The sequence below is a fragment of the Gymnoscopelus braueri genome, assembly GCF_963280865.1.
Source record: "Gymnoscopelus braueri genome assembly, chromosome: 17".
Taxonomy (NCBI): Eukaryota; Metazoa; Chordata; class Actinopteri; order Myctophiformes; family Myctophidae; genus Gymnoscopelus; species Gymnoscopelus braueri.
Window position 1 is genome coordinate 6655089 of NC_137617.1, and position 24184 is coordinate 6679272.

Here is a 24184-nt window from a genome sequence, read left to right on the forward strand (position 1 = left end):
AGTCCTGTCCCCGGGTCGTCAGTGCATCATCACGGTGTGTTGTGGTGTTTTTTATTATAAATTAAAGCAGCGTTAATCTTTAGTGCTTCCAGCAGGCAGGCAGGCAGCAGAAACTGCCATTTCATACCGACGTCCAGAGTTGCCAGGTTTTGTGAGAGAAACAGGCAACCAGCTCTGTGAAAACAAGCCCTTGGCCCTTTAAACATATACATTGGCTATTTTAAAAAATAATTCTTGAGAAAATGTGGGGGAAAAATATATTTTAAAAACATTTTAAGAACACAAATGTTTTATGGGGGTCCCTGCCTGGCACAACATATTTTTAGACGGGGGTCCGCGCAGACAAATACGTATTAATTTGGGGGTCCTTGACATGAAAATGTTTGAGAACCACTGGTTTAAACAACATTAGGAAACAAGCCCAAAAAACTCACAACCCGCAAACTACCAATTATTTACAAGCGACTTTGCAGAAAAACAAGCCCAACGTTGCTTATAATAAGCGGACATGGCAACACTGCCGACGTCTCGCTCACAGTGCCGCCAGATTTTGCGTGAGAAATAAGCAACTAGGTCTAGGAAAACAAGCCCAAAAGAAGCGACTAAATAGGTCACATGCATGGTCACACGAGCACTTTAAACATTGCATTGGCTAAAAAATCTTGAAATAAAATTTGAATAATTTGAATATTTTTGAAACATTCTAACACAAATCTGGTACAGTGCTGAGGGGGCTCCCTGGCACAAAACATTTTCAGATGGGGTTTATGGACAAATACACATTAAATTGGGGGTCCATGACATGAAAATATTTGATAACCACTGGTTTAAATAATAATAATAAAACAATTGGAAGCAAGCCCAAAAAAGCACTTTAGAAACAAGCCCTAAAAACCGCAACCACCAATCAAGCAACTTTACAGAAAAACAAGCCCAAATTCGCTTATAAGCGGACATGGCAACACTGCTCGCTCAGTCTCATATATACTTCGTCGTACGAGGGTGTCTCGCGCCCCACAAATACCCAATCTGCAAGCTCACAATGCGTAGCGGACGCTACGCGTTGTGAGCTTGTAGATCGGGTATTTCTTTTCCAGTGTGACGACATCGTACGACGGAAGCACAAATCCATGGATCCCATGGCCCGGAGGGACGGTGGGTGGGTGGTCCCGCCCTACCTCTATGGGTCCCGCGCGGTGATTTGCTGGCTGGCTGTGCCGGGGGCGGGGCTGTTGTCACGGCGACCACCACTGACAAGGGTGGTATTAATTTATTTTTAGTCCAAAATGTGTCATTTCTTTTTGTGAACAATCAACAACGGCCTTTTTGTTTAGAAAAATAGCATTTTCTCTCAGAGATAACAACAATAATAATAATAATAATAATAATAATAATAATAATAATAATAATAATAATAATAATAATGATAATGATAATAATAATAATTAATAATAAATGAATAATAATAACAAACTATACTTTTCAAAAGTAGTTAACAAAATGCTTCTGACAAAAACAGAAATATCTACCACTGTGCAATTACAAATTAAAATGCATGCCATGCAATATTCAGTCAAGAAATCTCTATGGTTGAACAGAATTATGGGCGTGTGCCGTGTGTAAACTCGTGGAGATGTATGAATTAAAACTAGTTTGCATAAAATCTGAGATTTGATCAAATAAAATAAAAACTAGTATGCATATTGGCCTTAGTGGGTTGCCTGACAACCCACTAACCAACCAATCACAGCGCGACCACTGTCCCTCCGGCATATGGGATGTGAAAGCTGGCGTTGTCTCCTCCGCAGACAAGCAGCAAGCAGCATTCAAGATCTGCTGTGCGTTCCGCAGCGTTGCACATGATTGGAAAGGAAGGATTTCGCAATGGTGTAGAAGCAAACGTGTTCTGATGTGAACCAACCCTTATTTCTAACTCTGGAACCAAACCAGGGACGTGCTGGCCACTGGGAAATTCGGGAAGATTCCAGAACGGCCGCGCCATTTACGGGCCGCCAGACGGCCGGTGGGCCACCCAAAAAAAAAAAAAAAAAAGTTTTTTTTTTTTTTTTTTTTTTTTTTATAAAACATTTTTTTTGCTCCCGTTTTAGGACTATTACGGTATTTTCCGGGTCGCGCGGCCCAATTATTAGTTACATTACTGTTGGGCTGGGACGTTTATCAGCAGTGGCGCAATTTACATAGGGTTGCTGGGTTAAAACGCAGCAACCCCCCCCTGCTGAATTTTGGTCCCAGCACGCCCCTGAACCAAACCAACCCCCTGTTGTAACTTGTGGTGTAGGCTAGTGTAGCACAACTGGTTCTCAAACGTTTTCTTGTCAAGGAACCCAAAACTAATGTATTTTATTTGGCTGCGGACCCCCATCTGGAAAACATTGTGTGCCAGGGGACCCCCATATAAGATTTTATTTGTGTTGCTAAAATGTTTTAAAAATATTCCATATTGTTCACTTATTTTTTCCAAGGCAATGCCTGGAACCCCCTCAAGGACCCCTGGGGGTCCCCGGACCCCACTTCAAGAACCACATTGAAAAATATTTCCCAATGTATCATCATTATTATTATTATTATTACTATTATTTGGCTATCTTTCTATAAAAAGAGATCCGTTTACGCAGCTCTTCTACATAGACTGTGTGCCAGTTCAGATGTAGAGCTTATCAGACTCAAGCTCAACACTGTGGCATCTGCTCCTAAGCGGAGCTACTTATATGTAAGGTAGTGATGCATCCTGGGATATACAGAGGACCCCTTCCCCCTCCCGGTCTCCAGATTGTATTCAAGATCGTCATGCTCCCTTTTTATAGTTAATGTCCCCTGTGACAAATACATGAATGAAATGTTGTTCACACACTGTCTTGGAGACAGTAATTCAATCATTGTCATAATCTTAAACCCCCAGTTATATCTCAGAGGCAAATATTTAAGCTTACTTTTTATTCCACTACAATTATTTGATAATTTACTTAGAAGTTACTTTGCAGATTTAGATTTTAGAGAGAAAGGGGGAGTGGTGTTCAAAGTAAGGACCAAGGCCTTCCATTTAACCAGCTGGTCACATCGTATTATCTCTGTTAAATCAAACTTTCCAGTTTAGTAGTAGTAGTAGAAAAACTGAACAACGCCCGTGTCACCACCAGAGAGTGAAATGAACAGATTAGCATGACACAGGGATTGGTTCCTCTTCACCGCCTCCATCTGCTGTCAACCCGTCACAGTAATCCAATAATGTTCTTAAGGTCTAAAAATAGTGAGAAAATGACTGAAAACACAGTAGCGCCGTGTCATTAGTGAGCGATCGCAGGGGAAATATTTGGCCATGGAGATGATTTGCCTCCGTCTGCGGAGCTGTGAACCATCTCGAGTGAGGAAATGAAGAAATTAGGGTAGGAGATCAAGGTGCGATGACTCAGAGTTTTGCTCGGAGGGCCTGGAGAGCGGAGAGATGGAGAGATGTTCGTGAGAAGAAGAAGGATTAGGCCCTAGGACGGAAATCCACAGAAACTTAAGTGGGGGTCTCTTTCTTGGTTGTCGAATGAACTAAAGTAAGGTTAGTCATTTTGATTTTGATTTTGAAAGAAACCATCACAAATGAACAATTATGGCTCACAGTATACAGTGGGCTACTTTAATCTGTTGGGATTTGTTATTGACTATGCATTGATTTCCTGGGGGCTGTATGAGTGGGCTACTTAGGTGGTCGGCGTTAAGAGGCTATTACGCTGTCTGGCATTGTTAAAGCGATGATTCGACCTAAAAGATCCGGTAGATATGAGATCTTAACTTCTTTCCAGTGTATGAGAATCTCATATGCCTCAGGCTCACCTCAGCTAGCTACTGTGCTGTAGCATAACCTAATACTTTAGATAATTATGAATGTCTTGCATTTCCTTGATTGTTTGTTGAGTGAGTGAGGGAATAAGGGATTGAGTGAGTGAGTGAGTGAGTGAGTGAGTGAGTGAGTGAGTGAGTGAGTGAGTGAGTGAAGGAGTGAAAGCTTGGTCAATTAAAACCACTTAAACCCTATAATATACTTAGTTGACCGGGGTCCCCCAGGGCTCTATTCTAGGAATGTTAGTATCTTCCTCTACACCAAATCTCTATTTTTGTTGTCCCCAGAATATGGACCCAATAGTCAATTGGTTAATATCCTATGATTGTTCATGCATGTTTGTGTGTTGCTTTGCATATGGTGTATGGTAGCATAGCACACGTTGATGTGTATGATTTTATAGCTGTTCCTTCTTGATATCGCCGTGCTCTGTTGGGAGTGTATTGTACTGATCCAGTATTGTACTGATCCAATCATTCAGTATGTTATAATGGAACATCCATATTAGAGCAGTGTGGATTCAAAAAGGGAATTTGGTGCCGCCCACAAAGTCAGCAGCCAGTATAAATACTGTGTTAAAACGTGACCCTGTCGCAGCGTCTTATACTTTGTAGAGAAACACTCGACAACTACTGTACTATTTTGAGGCATCTTTCAGCAAGGTACTTTAGCCCAACTTTGCCCAAAGGAGCTACTGAACCAGCCAAAAATAGAAAGGTTTGTCTGTATGGGGCATCTGAATGTGTACAAGAATATGAGTTGAATCAGGGCACTGCTGTATAAGATTATGTAAGATTCAGACAGATACACCTGTAGTCTGTCTGAACAGAGAGATGCCAGCAAAGAGACGTGTCATGTCGTTTCTGAAGGAACACCTGCTTCACACTTTTCACTACCTGACAGCTCTTTTATAGCTCTTTCTGACTACAAGAACTAAGTGAATCGTAACATATTTCACAAGGTTCTGGGTTTGTTTCCATACGCTACAGCTCGGTTTCAGATAAGTTTCTCAGAACCTAATTTGGGCCCTGCTCAGGAGGTAGTGCTAGCCCTGAGTTCTGGGAACCCAGTACCCTACTCATAACTCATGTAATATCAAAATGTTTTAAAAAACAGCTCTGAGATTGAATAAATCTGCTGGTAAATCGGTTATTTTTGCTTTTATATGAGTTTTTTTTATCGCGTACCTCCCCCTTCACAGGTGGTTCTGTTTATAATGGAAACTTAGACAAAAAACCATCACAGAACTTCATAGATTTTGCAAAGTTTCAAGTTATGGAAGGTTCTGAGTTACCTTTCATAATGGAAAAGAGCCATTAGTCTGCCAAAGACCCAATTCTGATGATACAATACACGTTTGTGACTACACGTGTATAGTGCGATACCTCCATGGCAAAAAGTAACCATTATCTTCCAAAATTTCCAAAGGTCACAGGTCAAGGATTAGGGTTTAGGTTTCATATCAACACACAAGTAAAAGCGGAAATCTGTATGTCCTAGCCACTACCCAGGATTCAAACCTGAGCCTCACATGAGGGAGACCAGATTTCTACCGCTCTACCAAGATGAATTACCCATTTGACCAGGGGAAACTATTGTGCTTATGAGCTTCAGGCAAAAATACTAACCTAACCCTGGTCAAGTGGTCAACCTGTAGGCGTCCTTCGTGACAGCAGGGTCTAAATGTGTCAGTGAAAGAGTAGGGTACCACCTCCAACCACAACAGATGTGCTATTAGTTACATTGTATTAACATTATATTTGTTAAAAGTTCTGGATTGTAACTTTAAGATCTTCTGTGTACGGTCCAGTTCATTACACACTATATATTTGGCACAACTTTGAGGACTTTGAGTCCTTTTCCCCTGCTGACGGCGTTATCGATCGTTGCTTTTGTGCCAATAGTAACGTTCAGTTTAACCAACTCAAAGCAGAATCACTCTAAATGAAAATGCAGTTAACGGCTTTTCAGACCATTTGCATGGCGTGGCAGTTTTTTCCAGACAGTTTACTGAGATTTTAAAAGACGTTTTAGTGAATTGAGCTGTAGAAACATGACACATAAGTCAGTGATCATTTGTCATTTCAGTAAAAAAAATACTAATTGTTAACCGGGTCCATTTGGACCCTTTGGACATTTGTGCTCTAGTCTCGAGTGTTAAATTAACACTCAGCTATCTCCTAAGACAGGAACAACGTAAATGTCAAAGGTAAATGCTAGGGTTTGTTCAGGACTACAATAATAACATTCAACAAACCGAAAATGTATTTTCTGGTTCAGTGGTGGAAAAAGTACTCACATTTTTTACTTTAAAAGTAGTACTTTTACTACTTAAAAGAGTACTTTTAAGTAAAAGTATCAATACTGCAATGTAGAAATACTCTGTTACAAGTAAAAGTCCAGTAATCAAAATTGACTTGAATAAAAGTACAAAAGAAGTGGCATCAAAATATACTTAAAGTACAAAAGTAAAAGTACTCATTATGCAGAAAGTCCCATTTTATACGTTTTCGAATCTTTTGAAAATAGCCAATCTACAAGCTCACTATGCGTTGCGATGCGACGCATTGTGAGCTTGTAGATCGGCTATTTTCAAATGGCTGAAATGTACTGTATATAGGGCTGAAGTGGGTAATGCATGTTTTGTAATAATAATCAAAATCTACAAAGTAACTAGTAACTAACGTTTTCTAATAATTGTAGTGGAGTAAAAGTACAACATTTGCCTCTGAGATGTAGTGGAGTAGAAGTAAAATACTGAAAAATGGAAATACTCCAATAAAGTAAAAATGCATCAAAATTGTACTTAAGTACAGTACTTGAGTAAATGTACTTAGTTACTTTACACCACTGTTCTGGTTACTAAAGAGCTGGAGAGACCCCTGCCACTAACTGAACTTCAATGAATGAGCAATGATTGGGCTCTCATGGGGATAGAGAGCTATTTCAGACTTAATTTAACAAAATAAATATAACTTACAGCACTTTTAAAATGCAAAAGTAATTGCATTGACTACCAAATATAACTTTTAGTTTTTAAAGTCCTAATGGCCTAGCTAACAATACATCTCTGATCTACTCAGATTCCTGCCCCCAGGTTACTTAAATCATCCACTCAACAGCTCCTTTCAGTTCTCTAAACACGCCTTAAAACTAAAGGTGACCGGGCCTTCTCTGTTGCTGCCCCTAAACTCTGGAATAATCTCACATCATAAATCAAGTCCAGCCCCACCATTCAAAACTTTAAATTCAACCTTAAAGACCCACCTTTTGCTTTTTATCTCAGCCTGCGAGTGATCAAGGGCTTGTCTGTTTAATACATTCTTACAATATATTAATTAGTGGTTTGCTTTGCTACTATGATTTTGATTTTAGACTTGTATTGCTATTTATCCAGTTAATATTCCAAAACTCTGCTCTAGATGTTGTTTTCTGTTCTTGATTGGAGAGCAATTTGGCTTGCTTACTTCTGTTGTTTTTAAAAGTGCTAAATATATGATATATAGGTGACTTGACTTGACTTTAGTGATGAGATTTGAGGTTAAACTAAAAGAATGGCTGTCCAAAACGGTGGATGTTAATTCAAGCGGACAGGCTCAGGTGTCAGATGGACTTAAGGGTTATTTACTATCTGTGTGTAATCCCTCAGCAAGCCTGCATCAGTCTCCTAATGCCGTCCAGCACGACAAGTTCCGTCAGCTAGTTAATGTGATGGCTTTAGATGTAAGTGTCACGTGGTCACACAGACCCTCCGTCTCACGACAATCCCCACCCACCCAGGGTCTCAGTCAGAGTTGCCAGATTCTGCAAGAGAAATAAGCAACCAGGTCCATGAAAACAAGCCCAAATGAAACTACTATTAGACCACATGAACACTTTGAAAATAGCAGATCTACAAGCTCTTGGGGAAAAAAAGATACAAATGTGGAATATTTGTGAAACATTTTAACAACACAAATCTGGTACGGGGGTCCCTGGCACAAATTGTTTTCAGATGGGGGTTCGTGGACAAATGCATATCAATTTGGGGGTCCATGACATGAAATCTTTGAGAACCACTGATTTAAACAGCATTAGGAAACACGCCCAAAATAATCAACTGCACTTTAGAAACAAGCCCAAAAAACGCAACCACCAATAACATTTTCAAGCGACTTAACAGAAAAACAAGCCCAAAATCGCTTATAATTTGTTGGCTGATCAATTCATATGTCTGTCACACATAGTTTTTTGTCTTAGTGTTAGGTTCCTAACCACTTTCAACCTGGGGTACCTATTTTGGGCCATGTCGTCATTTTAGGTGGTAATTCTCATTTGTTTGTGCTTAAATAGCAATAAAAGTCTAATCTACAACCTCACGACGTGTTGTTAAAAAACATGTATAACATAGACCTTAAGTGGTTGAACGATTTTGAACAGTCGTTCCGTAACGTTAGATATCTATCTAATCAATGGCTACTGCGAAACTACAGTATAGGTCTACAGTAACGGCCTCAAATCCACAGTTCCTCTCTATCAAATCTATTCTACATACAGCTTGGACATGGTTTGGTTTGAAAGACCTGACTGACCTTCTCTCTGGAACTGTATTATTCCTGCTGGCCTGGGCTCAAATCCTACCTCAGCCCTCCCCCTCCTGTAATGTTCATACACCCCTGAGCTCTAGAACATTCAAATGTTCAAAGATTTGTGTGTAAATGTGAGTAAAAAAAGTTATAATACACATCGAAGGAACTACTACTAGTATTAATAATTCATACAGTAGAAAGTAATCAAATGTAAAAACCTAATAGGTGTTTTTGAGTGGCCATAGACTATGGTATAGTATATAATGGGACAGAGGGTTTAGCCTACAGAATATAACATTTAGAATTGCTACAAATTCTCAATTGTTTCAATTGAGAATACAAGAATACAAGGCAGAACACACTCTTCTTGTGATAAGCAGTGAAGTTACAGTGAAGTTACAGTGAAGTTACAGTGAAGTTACTGTGAGGTTACAGTGAAGTTAGTCCAAATATGCAAATGCCTCTTCTGGTTTCAGTTATGGTTGTCTCACAGTCTCTCTCACATGATGAGTGTAATCAGATAAAATCATTAGTATAATTATAATCTAATAATAAAATAAAGTTGTACAGAGTCTGTGTAGTAATCAGAAGGTCACCGGTTCGACGCTCGACTCGATCATCTACAGTACTTGTCGCAGTGTCCCCTGAGCAACACACTTACTGTAACCCCTAACAACTCCCAGCTGAGTGCTCATCTGAGCAAGTAAACTGATCTGATAGATCTGTAATAGTTGAGTGATGGTTTTTATGCAAATTGTAGCACTTTGAGATTTACCCAAATGTAAAGTGCATTATAAATAAAATCCTTATAATTATTAAATCAATTTTCACACGTGCCCTCCAAACGACCCCCTCACTCAACAAAGTCTTTTTTCGAACATGGTGAAGCAGAACACAGCTGTTATGGGGAAACCATGATGCTCATAACATTGTCATAATGGCACGTTAATGGTTTAATGAATATCTGATTTATTGAGGGCATCAACTCTGCCTGTTAGCGCACATAATATTACATAGTAATGTTACTCAATGTTACTCAATGTTACTCAAACAAAAACTATTACAAATACTTTGTGTGCCATTTCATGTATTATATTTTATTATTCATTCTTTACTAAAATATATATTTTGTACATTTTTATTTTTTGTGTTTCTCAAACAATCAATTATATTATGTCTATGACTACAAATCTAATTGATTGATTGATTGATTGATTGATTGATTGATTGATTGATTCCTGGCGTTGCACGTCAGCTCTCACGACTGTCTGTGTATTTTCTCTCTGCATCTTTGACAAACTTAAAACAAGTCAAGCATAGTATAGGGCCATGCTGACCCACTCCCCCCCCCCCACCATGCAATTAGAAGAAGCAGTGAGTTTTCCTGATGACTGCAGCACTGCAGCTGTAATAAAACTGTCAGTGCAAAACGCTGTGCCTTCGCTGCACGCTGACATTAACCCCTCGCACGCACGCCACTCAATGCATATTGGTGACCAGTGGTGGAAGAAGCACTCCCATTTGTTACTTAAGTAAAAGTAGCAATGCGTGGAGACACTCTGCTACAAGTCAAATTAAAGTAAAAGTATAAAAGCATTGGCATAAAAATATAGATAAAATACCAAAGTGAAAGTACAAAACATTTTCTATTTTGAAAATATCCAGAGTATAAAACATTAGGCCTATGATTTGTATTAATCATTTAAATCTACAAAGTAACTGACTAAAGTTGTCAAATAATTGTATTGCAGTAAAAAATGTAATACGTGCCTCTGGGATGTATGAAAATACTCAAGTAAAGTAAAAGTACCAATGTACTTAGTTACTTTCCCCCTTAGTTACTTTTCCCCCACCTTGCATTGCTTTGCTGCTCGCACGTATACCAAACCTGACTTTCAGGTAGGCTACGCCGCAGCTACCGTTCCCCCGTCACCTTCACAGGTCGTGATCCACGTTATATTAAAAATCTGTCATTTCAAAACCGAAAAGCAAGCAGTTTATCAAGTTTATTGCATTCCAGACGAGACAACCTGCTGGGTGCCACTATTAAACGCTCACATATTAGCGGATGTGTGATTCGCTGTCACCTTGTACGTATAGGAGAGAAACTCGAAAGAAAGAAGCAGGTCCGCAGCATTCCAGAACATCCCAGGAGGCTTGCTGAAAGCCAATTATAGACCGCCGTGAACGTGTCAACGCCTCGACACCTGACGCATGACAGAGGAAAGCAGGAGAGAGTGACAGAGAGAGAGAGAGAGAGAGAGAGAGAGAGAGAGAGAGAGAGAGAGAGAGAGAGAGAGAGAGAGAGAGAGAGAGAGAGAGAGAGAGAGAGAGAGAGAGAGAGAGAGAGAGAGAGAGATGTTGGATGAGTCTCGCTAGCGCTCGGGCCTGTCGCAGCACTCACATAATTAGTTTGGTGATCTCATTATGTTGGCACAACAATAGATTCATTTCAGATCAGCGCCTCTCTCTCTATCAGTGTTGGTAAAGGTAGGGCGAAGACCTGAGGTCGATTCTACAAAAAAATGCCTGCTATAATTCTCGCACTGTAAAGATTTGGCTAATCTGACCAAAAATGGTCAAAAATAGCAGATGTACAAGCTCGCAGTGCGACACGAAGTGACGCGCTGTGAGCTTGTAATCTGGTATATTTTTATAGCCAACTCAAAAATCAAAAATGACTTTCCAGGTTTGAAACTACTTACACTAGTTACACTAGTCCATACCTAAACAGCCGTTTCTTTTTATTTATAATTATATGGAAATGACTAGAATGAGAGAAGTTCTACAGAAAAAGCAATCATCATGACTTCACAAGTGCAGGAAGCTGCTAGTTGTACTCTATTGACTGTGCTTGGTATAACATTGGTCTATAAATGTACGTTATAAATGTCTATCATTCAAAACCAGCTATATTTGCAATGCTCTGGAAACCTCTTTAATGTTAACTGTGAGATTAATTGATGATAGAAGTATCTTGTATTTGTTTACATGGAGCTTGGGTGAGTTTACCAAGGTGGACTTTTGACACGACTAATGACATCACAAAACATTATTTACTTGGTGTTTTCTGAATGTTGGGGCGGGGTGGATTTAGCTGATCAAACACCGATTTCCAAATTATATTTAAAAAATGTTTTATTTTGTGAGAATATCAAATTATAACAGGTTCGGTTTTGCCCTTTATTTAAATACTTAAACCCTACAGTATTATACTTAGTTGAAGGGGATCCCACAGGCATCTGTACTTGGCCCTTCCTTTTTCCCCTCTACACCAAACAACGCTTGGCTAAAATAGCCGATCTACCATGTCACAATACATCACAACGAGATGTGAGCTTGTAGATCGCCTATTGGGACATGCCCAGAATAGGGAGGCTAGGGTTCATGGGGTTAACTGACAGCTACATTGCTGACTGTTTCTTATCAATAACTTGATGTATTTTTGGGCGGTGAAACCGCCCCTATAAGTGAGATTTGGAAAAATGTACAAATATCTTGGGCAGTGAAACCGCCCCTAAAAGTGAGGTTTGGAAATTTGTACAATTATCCTGTGCTGTGATTGGCCAATCACAATCTATTAGGACTGTGATTGGCCAGTGTCACATGACACATGTGCATAGCCCTATATAAGCAACCATAACTTTAAAAAAAACATAAATTTGTTTTTTTTAAGTTATGGTTTTGTCCATCATAAAGAGTGTTTCAATAAATGTATTTATCCCCTAGCTATTGTGGTTAGCTAGGAAGACACCGCCCACTTCACACAGGGTGTGATTTTTTTAAAGATCAGATGATGTCAGAACCCATGGTGCTGGTCAGAACTAATGGGACAAACGACGTGTGAGCAGAGGGGATTATGGGATGTCACATAAAACTAGAACCAGGAGACCTGGTACTGCCAGACCCCTAGTGGTTGAAATCTGAATGGCCGGGCTTCGCATGACGTGTGTCCCTTCTATGTCCCTTCTATGACGAAAGAGGGACAGACCTTTTTGGCTGGGGCCGGGGGACAAAGTGACATACCATGTATGGAGAAAACAGATACAAAGCCTCATGTAAGCCCGACCCCTTGGGTCTGGCAAAAAACTGATCATCTAAACTGTTAATAGAAATCTGGACGTCATGACAACAGGTCAAATACCAAATCCTACAACATCCCACTATCCTACTATAAATGTGCTAAATCTCTGTCCGTTCATCTGCCCGTCATCTGTGCGTCTGTAGTTCACGTATCTCGAGAACGGCTCGACCAACCGACTTCAAAGTCGGAGCGCAAGCGTCACAGAGGATCTAAGGGAGTGGCTATGACCAGCGGTGACTCAGTTGGATAGGCGGCTGTCCAGAACCGCGTGTGATGTGCTGAGTGGAAAGTCGGTCGGATCAGCGGATCTCCCAAAAATATGATGAACCACAAATCACAGTACACTGATGTCATCCATATGACGTCATAGACTCCATATTTGGGCAGACAAGATACAGAAATCTCCATATTTCGGCATAAAAGGGACACAGACAGGCAGACGATGGGTACAACAGATATCGCTTAACCAGGCAGGGCATGCAATCCCAACTTGAATCGTTCCCGGTCTAGTTTATTCAAAAACAAATCTGATATTAAATGAACAGGTTTATTTAGGCATCTTTGGGGTTTTCTTTTTGTTCCGTCTTTCTTTTTTTCACAATCTCTGCACTTTCTCTCAGGTGAGAAACGTTCTCAGTTTTCTCTGATTTACAGATTATCATTCCACCGGTCCACCAACAGATAGACTCCAGATCAGAACAGATAGTCCATTTGTACATTGTCAGAGTGTCATTGACACTGGATGTCTACTGTAGTAGAATACAGTTCTTGGAATTAGAGCATTGAGCGGCCGTAGATTAGTGGGTAGAACGGCCGTCTGTTAATCAGGAGGTCACTGGTTTGACTCCCGGCCTGCCCAGTGTATACGTGTCGCAGCGAAGCAAGACGCTTAACCCCTAACTGCCCCCTCAGCTAAGCTGAAACGGAATTTCCTCCACAGGATTAATAAAGTATTTCAATCAAAAGTTTCCACTTTATTTAGCTGGCCATCTTTCCAGGGAAACCCATTATAAAACGATTTAAAACACACATCTTACCGCATTAAACACTCAAACAGACAGATCATCAATGATCGTTAATGACTGCTTTATACTTGGTTGCATGCTGGTGTTGCATGCTGTAAAAAAAGCAGATATACAAGCTCACAACGCGTCACATCCGTGACACGTTGTGAGCTTGTAGATCTGCTATTTACTGAGCACGACACCGGCACGCAGCTAAGTATAAAGCAGCCGTTAGAGTGCAACTACAAGCAAACGAAACGGTTCCTGTAACGGTCTGACCCTTTTAGAAAGGGGTCACGTTCTTGAAGAAGGTCTAACTAACCCTTTTAAAAGGTTGCTTTCCTTTCTAGTGAGCTGCTTATTGCCTCACGGTGGATCTCTGCTGAACATTGGATGAAGCTTTAGTTCACAGAATGTACAGTATTTTTTGTACACTCTTCTCTTTGCTGGCCAAAAACTACCCTGAGTGGATTAGCAGAGTCGTTGCAATATTGACTGCAATGCTGCAGCATTCTGCAGAGAGCTATGCTGCTTTACTTCTGCAGCATGCACCCCATTAACGCGTGAGTGCGTGCGTGTGTGTGTGTCCTTACCTACAGTATAGCGTGTGAATGTATAATTATATTATCTGTCTGAGTCACGTGTGTGTGTATGTGTGTGTGTGTGTGTGTGTGTGTGTGTGTGTGTGTGTGTACTGTATGTGTGTGTGTGTGTGTGTGTGTGTGTGTGTGTGTGTGTGTGTGTGTGTGTGTGTGTGTGTGTGTGTGTGTGTGTGTGTGTGTGTGTGTGTGTACTGTATGTGTGTGTGTGTGTGTGTGTGTGTGTGTGTGTGTGTGTCTGCTTTTCTGCACATACAACATATCTTCTCTGTCGGGTGGAAACCTCGTCCAAAACTGTTACTTTTCTGGATTCAAATTCAAAAATAGCAAAAGTAGCAGATCTGCAAGCTCAAAACGCGTCGAAAAATGTGGCACATTTTGTGACACTGCAGTAAGATCAAGTAGGGCATTCATTCATGAAAAAACGCAAAAAGTGATAATATGGATATAAGAGGTTTCTGCCCGACAGCAACGATATGTTATTTTTTGGGAGTTTTTCCTTGCCCGATTGAGGGTATAAGAACAGGGTATTGTCGTTTGGTTTCCATGGTTAATCTTGTGTTACTGCTTGTCGTGTTGTGGATCGTTCCATAATTTAGACGCTGAAATATGATTGATACCATTCGTGTTTTTATTTCACACCAAACTTTTTGAGCACGTCGTGTTTGTTGTTTTGATGTTTTGATTTGATTTGTGTTCAGCTTTATGTAAAGCAGTGGCTCTCAACCTGGGGGGTCCCCAGATGATTTTGGGGAGGTCCCCAGATGACAGTGAAGTGACAATTTAAGGACTTTTAAGACCTAAAAAATACCATTACTGCATCAAAAGTAATCAACAAACTATACCATACAAACTGGTCAAACATTGGCCAAATTGTCAAATATTGTATAAATTGCGAGGCGTTTTCAGCTTGTAGATCTGCTATTTTCACAATATTTACTTTGGAATCGAGTCAAACTAAATTGAATGCCTCAACTCCTACATTCCAATTGCTTATCAGGGTGGGTTTGTCCCCAGTTCAAATGATTATTGATGATGTAAAGCACTTTGTAACTTGGTTTGAATGATGCTCTGTGACAGGATGGGGACGTTTGTGACCCTGGCTGAGGTGCTGGAGGCTCGGGGCTCAGCTCTGGAGGAGGATGAGGTGTGGGGTTTACTGCTGGTCACCTCCCAGGCCCTACTGGACATATCCAGCAAAGGTAACTAACACTCACTGGTTGCCTTTTCTCATGTCAAGGACCCCCAACTTGATAGATGATTTGGATCCCATCTGAAAAGATTTAGTGCCAGGGACCCCCATAAGAGAAGATTTGTGTTGTCAAAATTATAAAAAAACACTTTTTAAAATGTTATTTTCTTTTTTGAAAATAGCCGATCTACAAGCTTACAACGTGATGCGATGCGCCACATTGTGAGCTTGCAGATCGGCTATTTTTGAATATCTGAAGAATGAAATAGGGTTAAAGTGGTTAAATTGTGCCACTGCCCATTTATGCTGGGGATTGATTGATTGATTGATTGAATACTTATATTTTACTGTTTGCAAAAAGTTGTTATATAATGTTATACAATAATGCTAAAAGGATAACACAAAAAGCCCTGAGGGCTTGTTTCCATAGTGGTCCTGTGTGTGTTCAATTCATCAAGTAGACCCCCTGGAACCCCCTCAAGGACCCCTATAGGGGTCCACGGACACTACTTTGAGAACCACTGAGGGTTTAGGGTCAGAGAGTTTAGGGTCAGAGAGTTCAGGGTCAGAGAGTCCCTCAGTGTCTGGTCTTGCATAGCCTGACGACTGGAGATCTCTGATCATGTGGCTATACGTGATAGATTAGATTACTCAGTGATAAACAGTAGAACACGTTGTACCGGGACAGCTCAAAGGTTTGGACACACGGAACAGCGTATTGCTGTAACAGAACATTAGACTCAAACATACTGTATAAGAGCCACATTAACTCTGTCATTAGAGAGGGTTGCCAGGGACGGATTAAGACTCACAGGGGGCATCCGGCTTTGTCGAGCATCTACACGAACACAATTGGCCCGTGATATATATTGGTCATTGCACATACTCCCTGTGGGGCGGCACCTGTCAGCGGGGAGTGTTGGGCGGGAGGAGTGGGACGAAGGCTCTACGTCCTCCTGGTGGGGGCTCCTCACTGGCAGGTGAGTCAGTAGGATATGACAGCAGTGACAACACAGAAATGTGTGTGGGGAGGAATTAATTGGCTAAACTGGGGAGAAAAAAAATGGGTAAAGAAGAATTGGCTACTCTAAATAAAAAATGATAATAATAAAAAAAGACTCACAGGGGCCCCTGAGCCAATTATCTTTATGGGCCCCCCTTGCTATACCCAGAATCAGGTGGGCATGCAAACACGGTACTCTGGTTGTAGGCATTTGGGGGATTTTCAGTCTATACTGTAACCTACAGTATTTGCATGATATTTGTTTGCATTTAAAAAAAGGGAGGGCTGAGGTGTCTGTGCTAGAGATGATCTCAAAGTGGGTCCAGGGACCCTCAGGGTTCGTTGACTGTAATATAATGGACCAAATGGACCCTTACAGGTCTGTAACTCTGAGTGTACACAAAATGGATGGGGTCATTGAAATTAAAAAGTTTGAGAACCACTGATCTAGGAATAAATGAAAAATGCCATTAATAATTGTTAAAGTGCAGCTACAAGTTAGTAAAAATAATTATGTAAATAGTACAGTAACAGTATAAAATCAGTCATGCAACATCAACTGAAGCATTCAAAACATTACTTTAAATTAAACCTCATCATGTGATAAATGACATCGAAATGACATAGACGGGCATACTCACCGATACCAGCATTTTTAGGCAGTATCGGCAGCTTTTCCGATACTGGTAGCGGTATGGGAACAACTCTGCAGGCCACTATAGTCTATACTCTGTCTATGGAGGGTGCGGTCAAGGCCAAGGCTGGCCAGGTCCTCAATATGGTATCAATCAAGTACCAGTGTAGTTTTTGATTGGAAAGAGGCAAACATGTTTTGACTGTATGTGCTCCGTATGCTCAGCTGTGCTCAGTTTAAGTTTGGACTGTATTTTGCCTTAATATTTTTGCATACTGAAGGTGACAGATCTTTGGAACCGAAAATAAATACTTTTGTTATGAACTGCACAGTAACGTTTGGACATACGTTTGTCAAGTACACGTCTAAACAATCTATGTAATCGGCAACTAGTAGTAGTTAGGGTAAAGGACCCTATTCTCTCCTTGCCATCTGTCTGTTATAGAGGGAGAAATGTAATGAATTAATCGAAATCACGGTAATCACCTAGTGTGGTGTTTGATTGAAATAAAATAAAAAACAAAGCCTACATACAATTTTCATGGCCTCATGAACTAAAACTACTGATTTAACTCATGAACCCTGGTTTAATTCAGGTTGTTTGGATTCCACTGGAGGCTGTTTAAGAGCAGGCTGTCCAGTGTATATTACAGTGAATTTGATGAGCCAGGTGAGTTAGGAAAGTTGAGGAAAAAGCTGACTGACACTAAACCAGTATTTTGGGAGCTTGTAGATCTGCTATTTCCATTGACCGTTCGCCCCCAGATTGGGGCCAATGTAGTGTTCCGGCCCATTATTCCGACGTCCCGTTGGTCCGACTGGCCCCATTATAACTAAACCTATCCCTAACCCTTACCTCACACTAGCCTAACAGTCGGAATAATGGGATGTCAGAATTATGAATGAATGAATAGCTTTATTTTGAACATGTTCAAAATGATGATGTTCATGTGGTCCTAAACCCTAACCCGCTGGAGTGGGGAGTCAGAGACTCACTAGTGAGTTTGCAAAGTCCCTGGTTTCTCAAATTCACTCTGATATTATACAGCATAACCTGTTGTCCTTGTCATGTTTTAATGTGTATAATGACCTCAGGGAGCCAGAGAGAGGCAAGGCTGCATGTCCTCACTGGGACACACCTGTGAATGATAATGATAATGACTCTGTGTCTCTGTTTCACTACACCCTGAAGAACGCTGACATGCGTTGGTGTATTTTAACCCATTAAGACCTGAGGCCCATTCTACAAATACCTTTGTAGGCAACATACGTTTTCTGAAAAACGTATGTTGCTGACTCCATAACCTTTTGTGTTTTTGTGACCGTATTTGATCATACTACAGCATCACACAAAAGCATCTTTTGAGCTTGTAGATCTGCTACTTTTGCTATTTTTGAATTTGAATCCTGAAAATACATACAGTTTTGGACATATGAGGTTTCCACCCGACAGAGACGAGACGATATATAGCTCAAATCTAAAATGACACAGATGCTTTCCCGAGTTTTAATGGGTTAATGTCTCTTTCCCAAATCTAATAAAGGCCTTTTACTTACAGTATCAAACCCACCCTGAGTGCCTGGACCTGGATTTCTTTTATGCCTTTGGACATCATTTTCCCTCTCTCCTGAATAGTATTACTTTCCATGAGCACCGGAGGCTTGAGGCCAGTGGTGGAAAAAGTACTCGCATGTTTTACATAAGTAAAAGTATCAATACTGCAATGTAGAAATAAAAGTCCGCAATTCAAAATAGATTTGAGTAAAAGCTCAAAAGTATTGGTCTCAAACTGTACTTAAAGTACCAAAGGTAGAAAGCACTCATTATGCAGAATGTCCCATTTCACACGTTTTCAAATGTATACGATGTATTCAAATCTTTTGAAAATAGCAGATCTACAAGCTGCGACGCATTGTGAGCTTGTAGATCGGCTATTTTCAAAGGGCCGAAATGTAGGCCTATATAGGGCTGAAGTGGTTAATGTATGTTTTGTAATAATAATCAAAATCTATAAAGTAACTAATAACTAAAGTTTTCAAATAATTGTAGTAGAAAAAAAAGCATATTTGCCTCTGAGATGTCGTGGAGTAGAAGTAAAAGTACTGAAAATTGGAAATACTCCAGTAAAGTAAAAATACCTCAAAATTGTACTTAAGTACAGTACTTGAGGACATGTACCTAGTTACATTACACCCCTGGGGATACCAGTAATACTCCTGTTTAACTTCTTTCTTCTTCCTGTTGTCCTCTCAGGTCCAGGCAGCATGTGCAGCGTGCTGAGCCCAGGCTCGGTGCTGCTGTCGGCCAATGGGAACCTGGCCTTCAAGAGCTGCGGTCGGTCGGAGGACGTCATCTCCTTCACCGCCCCGGAGGCTCAGCAGGGTCACGCTGCCTCACCCAGAACCCCCGTGGAGAAGGTACTGTATATATAGGTGAAGAGATGGAGTGGTGGCTATTGTTGCCATGTCTGCTTATTATAAGCGACTTTGGGCTTCTTTTTCTGTAAAGTAGCTGGTGTAATGTTGGTAGATGCCGGTTGCGTTTTTTTGGACTTGCTTCTAAAGTGTAGTTGCTTATTATAGAGCATCGCAGTTCCCGCCCCTTCCGGGTTCCACCGCAAAATACTCAATGCATTTTTCCCATTGACATTTCCAAAAATATTTATATCAATTAATTTAAGCCTAGAATCAAGCCATCCAGGGTCCTGGTGAATCATGACCATAAATCGTTTGATTCTGTGATTATTTTTTTTTGAAAACGGCAAAACAAAGGGTATTTATTAAATATAGTATATCATATAATTAAATATAAAATAAAATAAATCACAGAAAAAAAACGTTTTATGGTCATGATTCACCAGGACCCTGGATGGCTTGATTCCAGGCTTAAATTAATTGATATAAATATTTTTGGAAATGTCAATGGGAAAAATGCATTGAGTTTTTCCTTCCGGCACCAGGAAGTGGGCGGGAACTGCGATGCTCTATTTAAACCAGTAGTTGTCAAATATTTTCATGTCATGGACCCCCAACTTAAGTGTACTTGTCCCCAATCCCCCATCTGAGACCTGTTGTACCAGATTTGTGTTCCACATTTTAATTCAAGATTTTTTAAAAATAGCAGATCTACAAGCTTACAACACATTGCATCGCGACACGTTGTGAGCTTGTAAATCGGCTATTTTCAAATAGCCGATGTAATACAGTATAGGTTTAAAGTGCTCATGTGGCTTAGTCACTTCTTTTGGGCTTGTTTCCCTAGACCTGGTTGCTTATTTCTCTCACAAAATCTGGCAACACTGGTGGGGGCTCTATAGGCTGTGTGTGTGTGTGTGTGTGTGTGTGTGTGTGTGTGTGTGTGTGTGTTTGTGTGTGTGTGTGTGTGTGTGTGTGTGTGTGTGTGTGTGTGTGTGTGTGTGTGTGTGTGTGTGTGTGTGTGTGTGTGTGTGTGTGTGTGTGTGTGTGTGTGTGTGTGTGTGTCTGTGTCCGGACACAATCCTGCAAATCGCTGAACCGATCATGAGCGCCAAATATCTCGTGCACACTGCCAGTAGACCACAGAAATACCGCCACTAATTTCTTTTTCAGATACCGTTATGTTTTATACTTTTTCAAATATTTAACTTTAATCTCACGATGGAAGTCAATGGTCCTCTGATTTGGCTGAAACTTAACAGTACTGTGAGATGACTGATGTCACTGGCTGGACAAACAAAGCACGAGATCCAAACGGGAGCCATATGCCATTCCCATGTGGATCCTGAGATTTATGCACCCACGGAAAGTTACTGAGCACAGATCTTTCATTTTCAAAAATAGCCAAAGAAATGTAAAATGACACAGATGCGTTCCCGGTCTTAATGGGTTCAAACCTGGCAACCGACCAGTACAACCACAGTCTTATACCGTTGGCCACTGAGCAGCTCAACACTGGAGCAGTTGGGGGTTTCAGTCAGTGCCTTGCTCAAGGGCACTTCATATTAAACCTATAGCTTATCTGACTACATCATTTATCTGCCTGTCTAGCTATTGTAAAATACTTCCTTTATACATTTATCCTGCAGATCAGTGCTGCATTAACACTGCATTAACAATCCTGTCTTTGAAGCTGGTATAAGACTGATGTCAGCCCTTTTTTATGAATAATCAGATTTTGGCACATGATCAGTCAAATCTTATACAGCACAGGCTCTTAACACATTGGGTGCCAGAGGTTTATTAAAATATTATACGTTGAGTGCCTGCATTTCTTCCATCCACTTGCGTTATAGGTTTCGTGCTGTAGAAGCCCCGACGCGGAAGTGCATGTAAACAAAGCGTGCGTGCGAGACGGCGGAGGGTCCCGACTAACGCCTGGAACAATAATATTTCCAACGCGATCCTCCATTGCAGCGTGATCGCCGATCGAAAACGGCTCGTTTCCACCACGTTAAAAAGAAATGGAGATATTAAGCTTTTAGTCAAGGAGATAACATTGAAAACGCCGACCGGAAGGATTTTTGACATGGAGCCACATCCAGCCTCTTCTTCTCAGAAACTCCTTGGGTGATGTCAAAGTTTCGTTTTAGCGCCCCACGTGGGCCACTCGTATAAAAATAGAATTGGGTCAAAAACGGTCCAGACCGTTTTCGGCACTTCTCGTTTGGATCCTCAAAAACGGTCCGGACCGTTTATGGCACTCGATGTGTTAAAATGATACTCACTCATTTGGAAACGTATTCCACTGAGCGCAGCATCTTCTAGAGCAGTGGTTCACAATGTAGGTCCAGGGACACCTAGGGGTCCTTGAAGGGGTTTCCAGGGGGTCCCCAGCTAAATGACTCATAGTTGATAATGATAATCCTCAGCATTATTCCATGTACAAGTAAATACAACTAGAGCAGTGGTTCTCAAACCTTTTCATTTTAAGGACCCACACAGTTATATGTATTTGGCCGCAGACCCCCATCTCAAATATTTTGTTCCAGGGACCCCCAGAAGCAAAGATTTGAGTTACAAATATTTGCTTAAAAAATATATATATATTCAAAGGTTTGCACAAATGTTCACGATTTTTCAAAAATAGCAGATCTACAAGCTCATAGCGTGGCACCCCCACTTTGAAAACCAATGAACTAGAGAACGTTCTAGAATGGCTATTTTGGTCAGAGTTTCAGTGCTCAGTTTATCTACAGTACATAGAGAGTAAAGGAATTCTGGATCAAAAGGCAGAAAATATCAGACCAAATCATGTCTAACAATAAAAATGTTCTAAGGGGTCAAAGGTTGAATCTGTTCTAAAGGTGTTTTCCTTCCTGCAGATGGCTGTGTACTCACTGGGGATGACTCTGTACTGGTGTGTGGATTATCACCTACCACAGAACCAGGTATGTAATTCCACTTCACTCGAATAAGCTGAACTACGTTGTGCTTGTTTCATGGTTCACCATCATGGACTAATATACTGTAAATCAAACATGGGCAACTGGCGGCCCCGGGGCCACATGCGGCCCCCACCTTCACTTAATGCGGCCCGCAGGTTGATATCGGAATACTGATATATTATTGATTTCAGCTGTTACGCAAACATGACCCGCTTTAATTACTTATAGTAGCGTAATGACTAGTATAAAAATGCTATTGTCTTTTTTATGTCCAATGTATTTGTATTTAAGTTCATAAAGTTAACATAAGTATAACTAAATGCATTTGAAATTAAATACTAATTTAACTTTTCAGGATTCCAATAAAACATTTGCAAAAATAGCCGATCTACAAGCTCAAAACGCGTCGCACTGCGACGCGTTTTGAGCTTGTAGATCGGCTATTTTTGCTACTTTTGTGTGACAATGACGAAGTAGGGCATTAATTACGAAAAAGTTAAAATACGGAGATAAGAGGTTTCTGCCCGACAGTATATGAAATGTGGCCCTCTGGAGTGAGAGTGGAAATATAGTCACCCTCTCCATCATCAAAGTTGCATCACCCCTGCTGTAAATGAATCCATCCATCCATCCATCCATCCCCAGCCGGTCCAGTTGAGCGGTGCTCTGGACAGTCTGCTACTGAGCATGTGCGAGGACGAGGCGCCCAGACGCACTGACCTGCTTACGGTACTGGAGACCAGCCAGGGGCACCACAAGGCCTCACTACTGCCCCCTCCTGACACGCTGGTCAAACAGCTGGTGGAAGACGTGTTCAGAGACTCTGTGAGTAGGAAGAATAAGATGACAGTGTGTGTGCTACAGTAGAACATCAACTAATACAGTTATACTGTACAGCAAAATATTATATCTAATTACAGCATCAATGCTGGGTGAAAATTTTAAGATTATGTTGTATGCAGTGTTGATTTCGTCGACTAAAACTTTGACAAAAAATGTCCGTCGACTACCGTTTTTCACTGATGAAAACTAAATAAAAACTAAGCTATGATGACTAAAACTAAGACTAAATATTGACGATTTCGTTGACAAATAGAAACTAGACTAAAATGTTAGGGAGGGACTATAGTGGAGAAGAGATCCAGTAGAACTAAAATATGAGTCATTTTATGTTTGGTTGCGGGTGAGTGTCAAGGCCCGAAAATAGCCGATGTACAAGCTCACAACGCGTTGTGAGCTTGTAGATTGGCTATTTTCGACATGCAGTACTGCATAAATCAGGCATTACGACGCCATCACGCCCGACTAAATCAACTGTAGATTTAGTCGACTATAATCTTATGATATTTAGTCGACTGAAACTAGACAAAAACTAAAACATTTCAGATGACTAAAATATGACAAACTAAATGGAAATTTATTCAAAAGACTATGACTAAAACTAAATCAAAATTTGCTCTCAAAATCAACACTGATTTTATGAAATGTGTGTGTGTGGGTGTATGTGTATTTGCTTGTTTGTTTGTTTGTGGGTGGTGTGTGTGTGTGTGTGTGTGTGTGTGCGTGTGTCTTGCAGGTCGATCACGTGCCTGTGTCAGAGAATGGACCTCAGCTCACAGATCGCAGTCAGATGGTCAGGGACAGACTGCATGGTGAGACATTGACATGACATCTGCTGTTTTAATATTTGAAATGTGTTATGTATAGTAGACTATTAGTAGTTGACACGTTGTGAGCCTGCAGATCGGCTATTTCTGTTCGTTGTGCGGTGTTTGCATGCAGTGTTTGCATGCATTCTGACCTTCTTCAATGTGTTCCATTTGTATTTCTGCCTTTTTGTTGAGGGAAACATCAACAACATGCTGAAGACATGAACTTCAACAACAT

The 24184-nt window shown here is 40.7% G+C and overlaps 1 protein-coding gene across 1 annotated transcript in view; it reads left to right on the forward strand.

Moving 5' to 3' along the window:
- Positions 1–15186: 15186 nt before the first annotated feature.
- frmpd2 (FERM and PDZ domain containing 2) overlaps positions 15187–24184 on the forward strand; it is a gene marked incomplete at both ends in the record, with an annotated part of 44323 nt that continues 35325 nt past the window's right edge. Inside the window, 5 exons of the mRNA XM_080455556.1 lie at positions 15187–15307; positions 19189–19352; positions 22235–22300; positions 22943–23122; positions 23874–23949. Coding sequence (XP_080311682.1) covers positions 15187–15307; positions 19189–19352; positions 22235–22300; positions 22943–23122; positions 23874–23949 — 607 coding nt within the window. The remainder of the gene's footprint in view (positions 15308–19188; positions 19353–22234; positions 22301–22942; positions 23123–23873; positions 23950–24184) is intronic.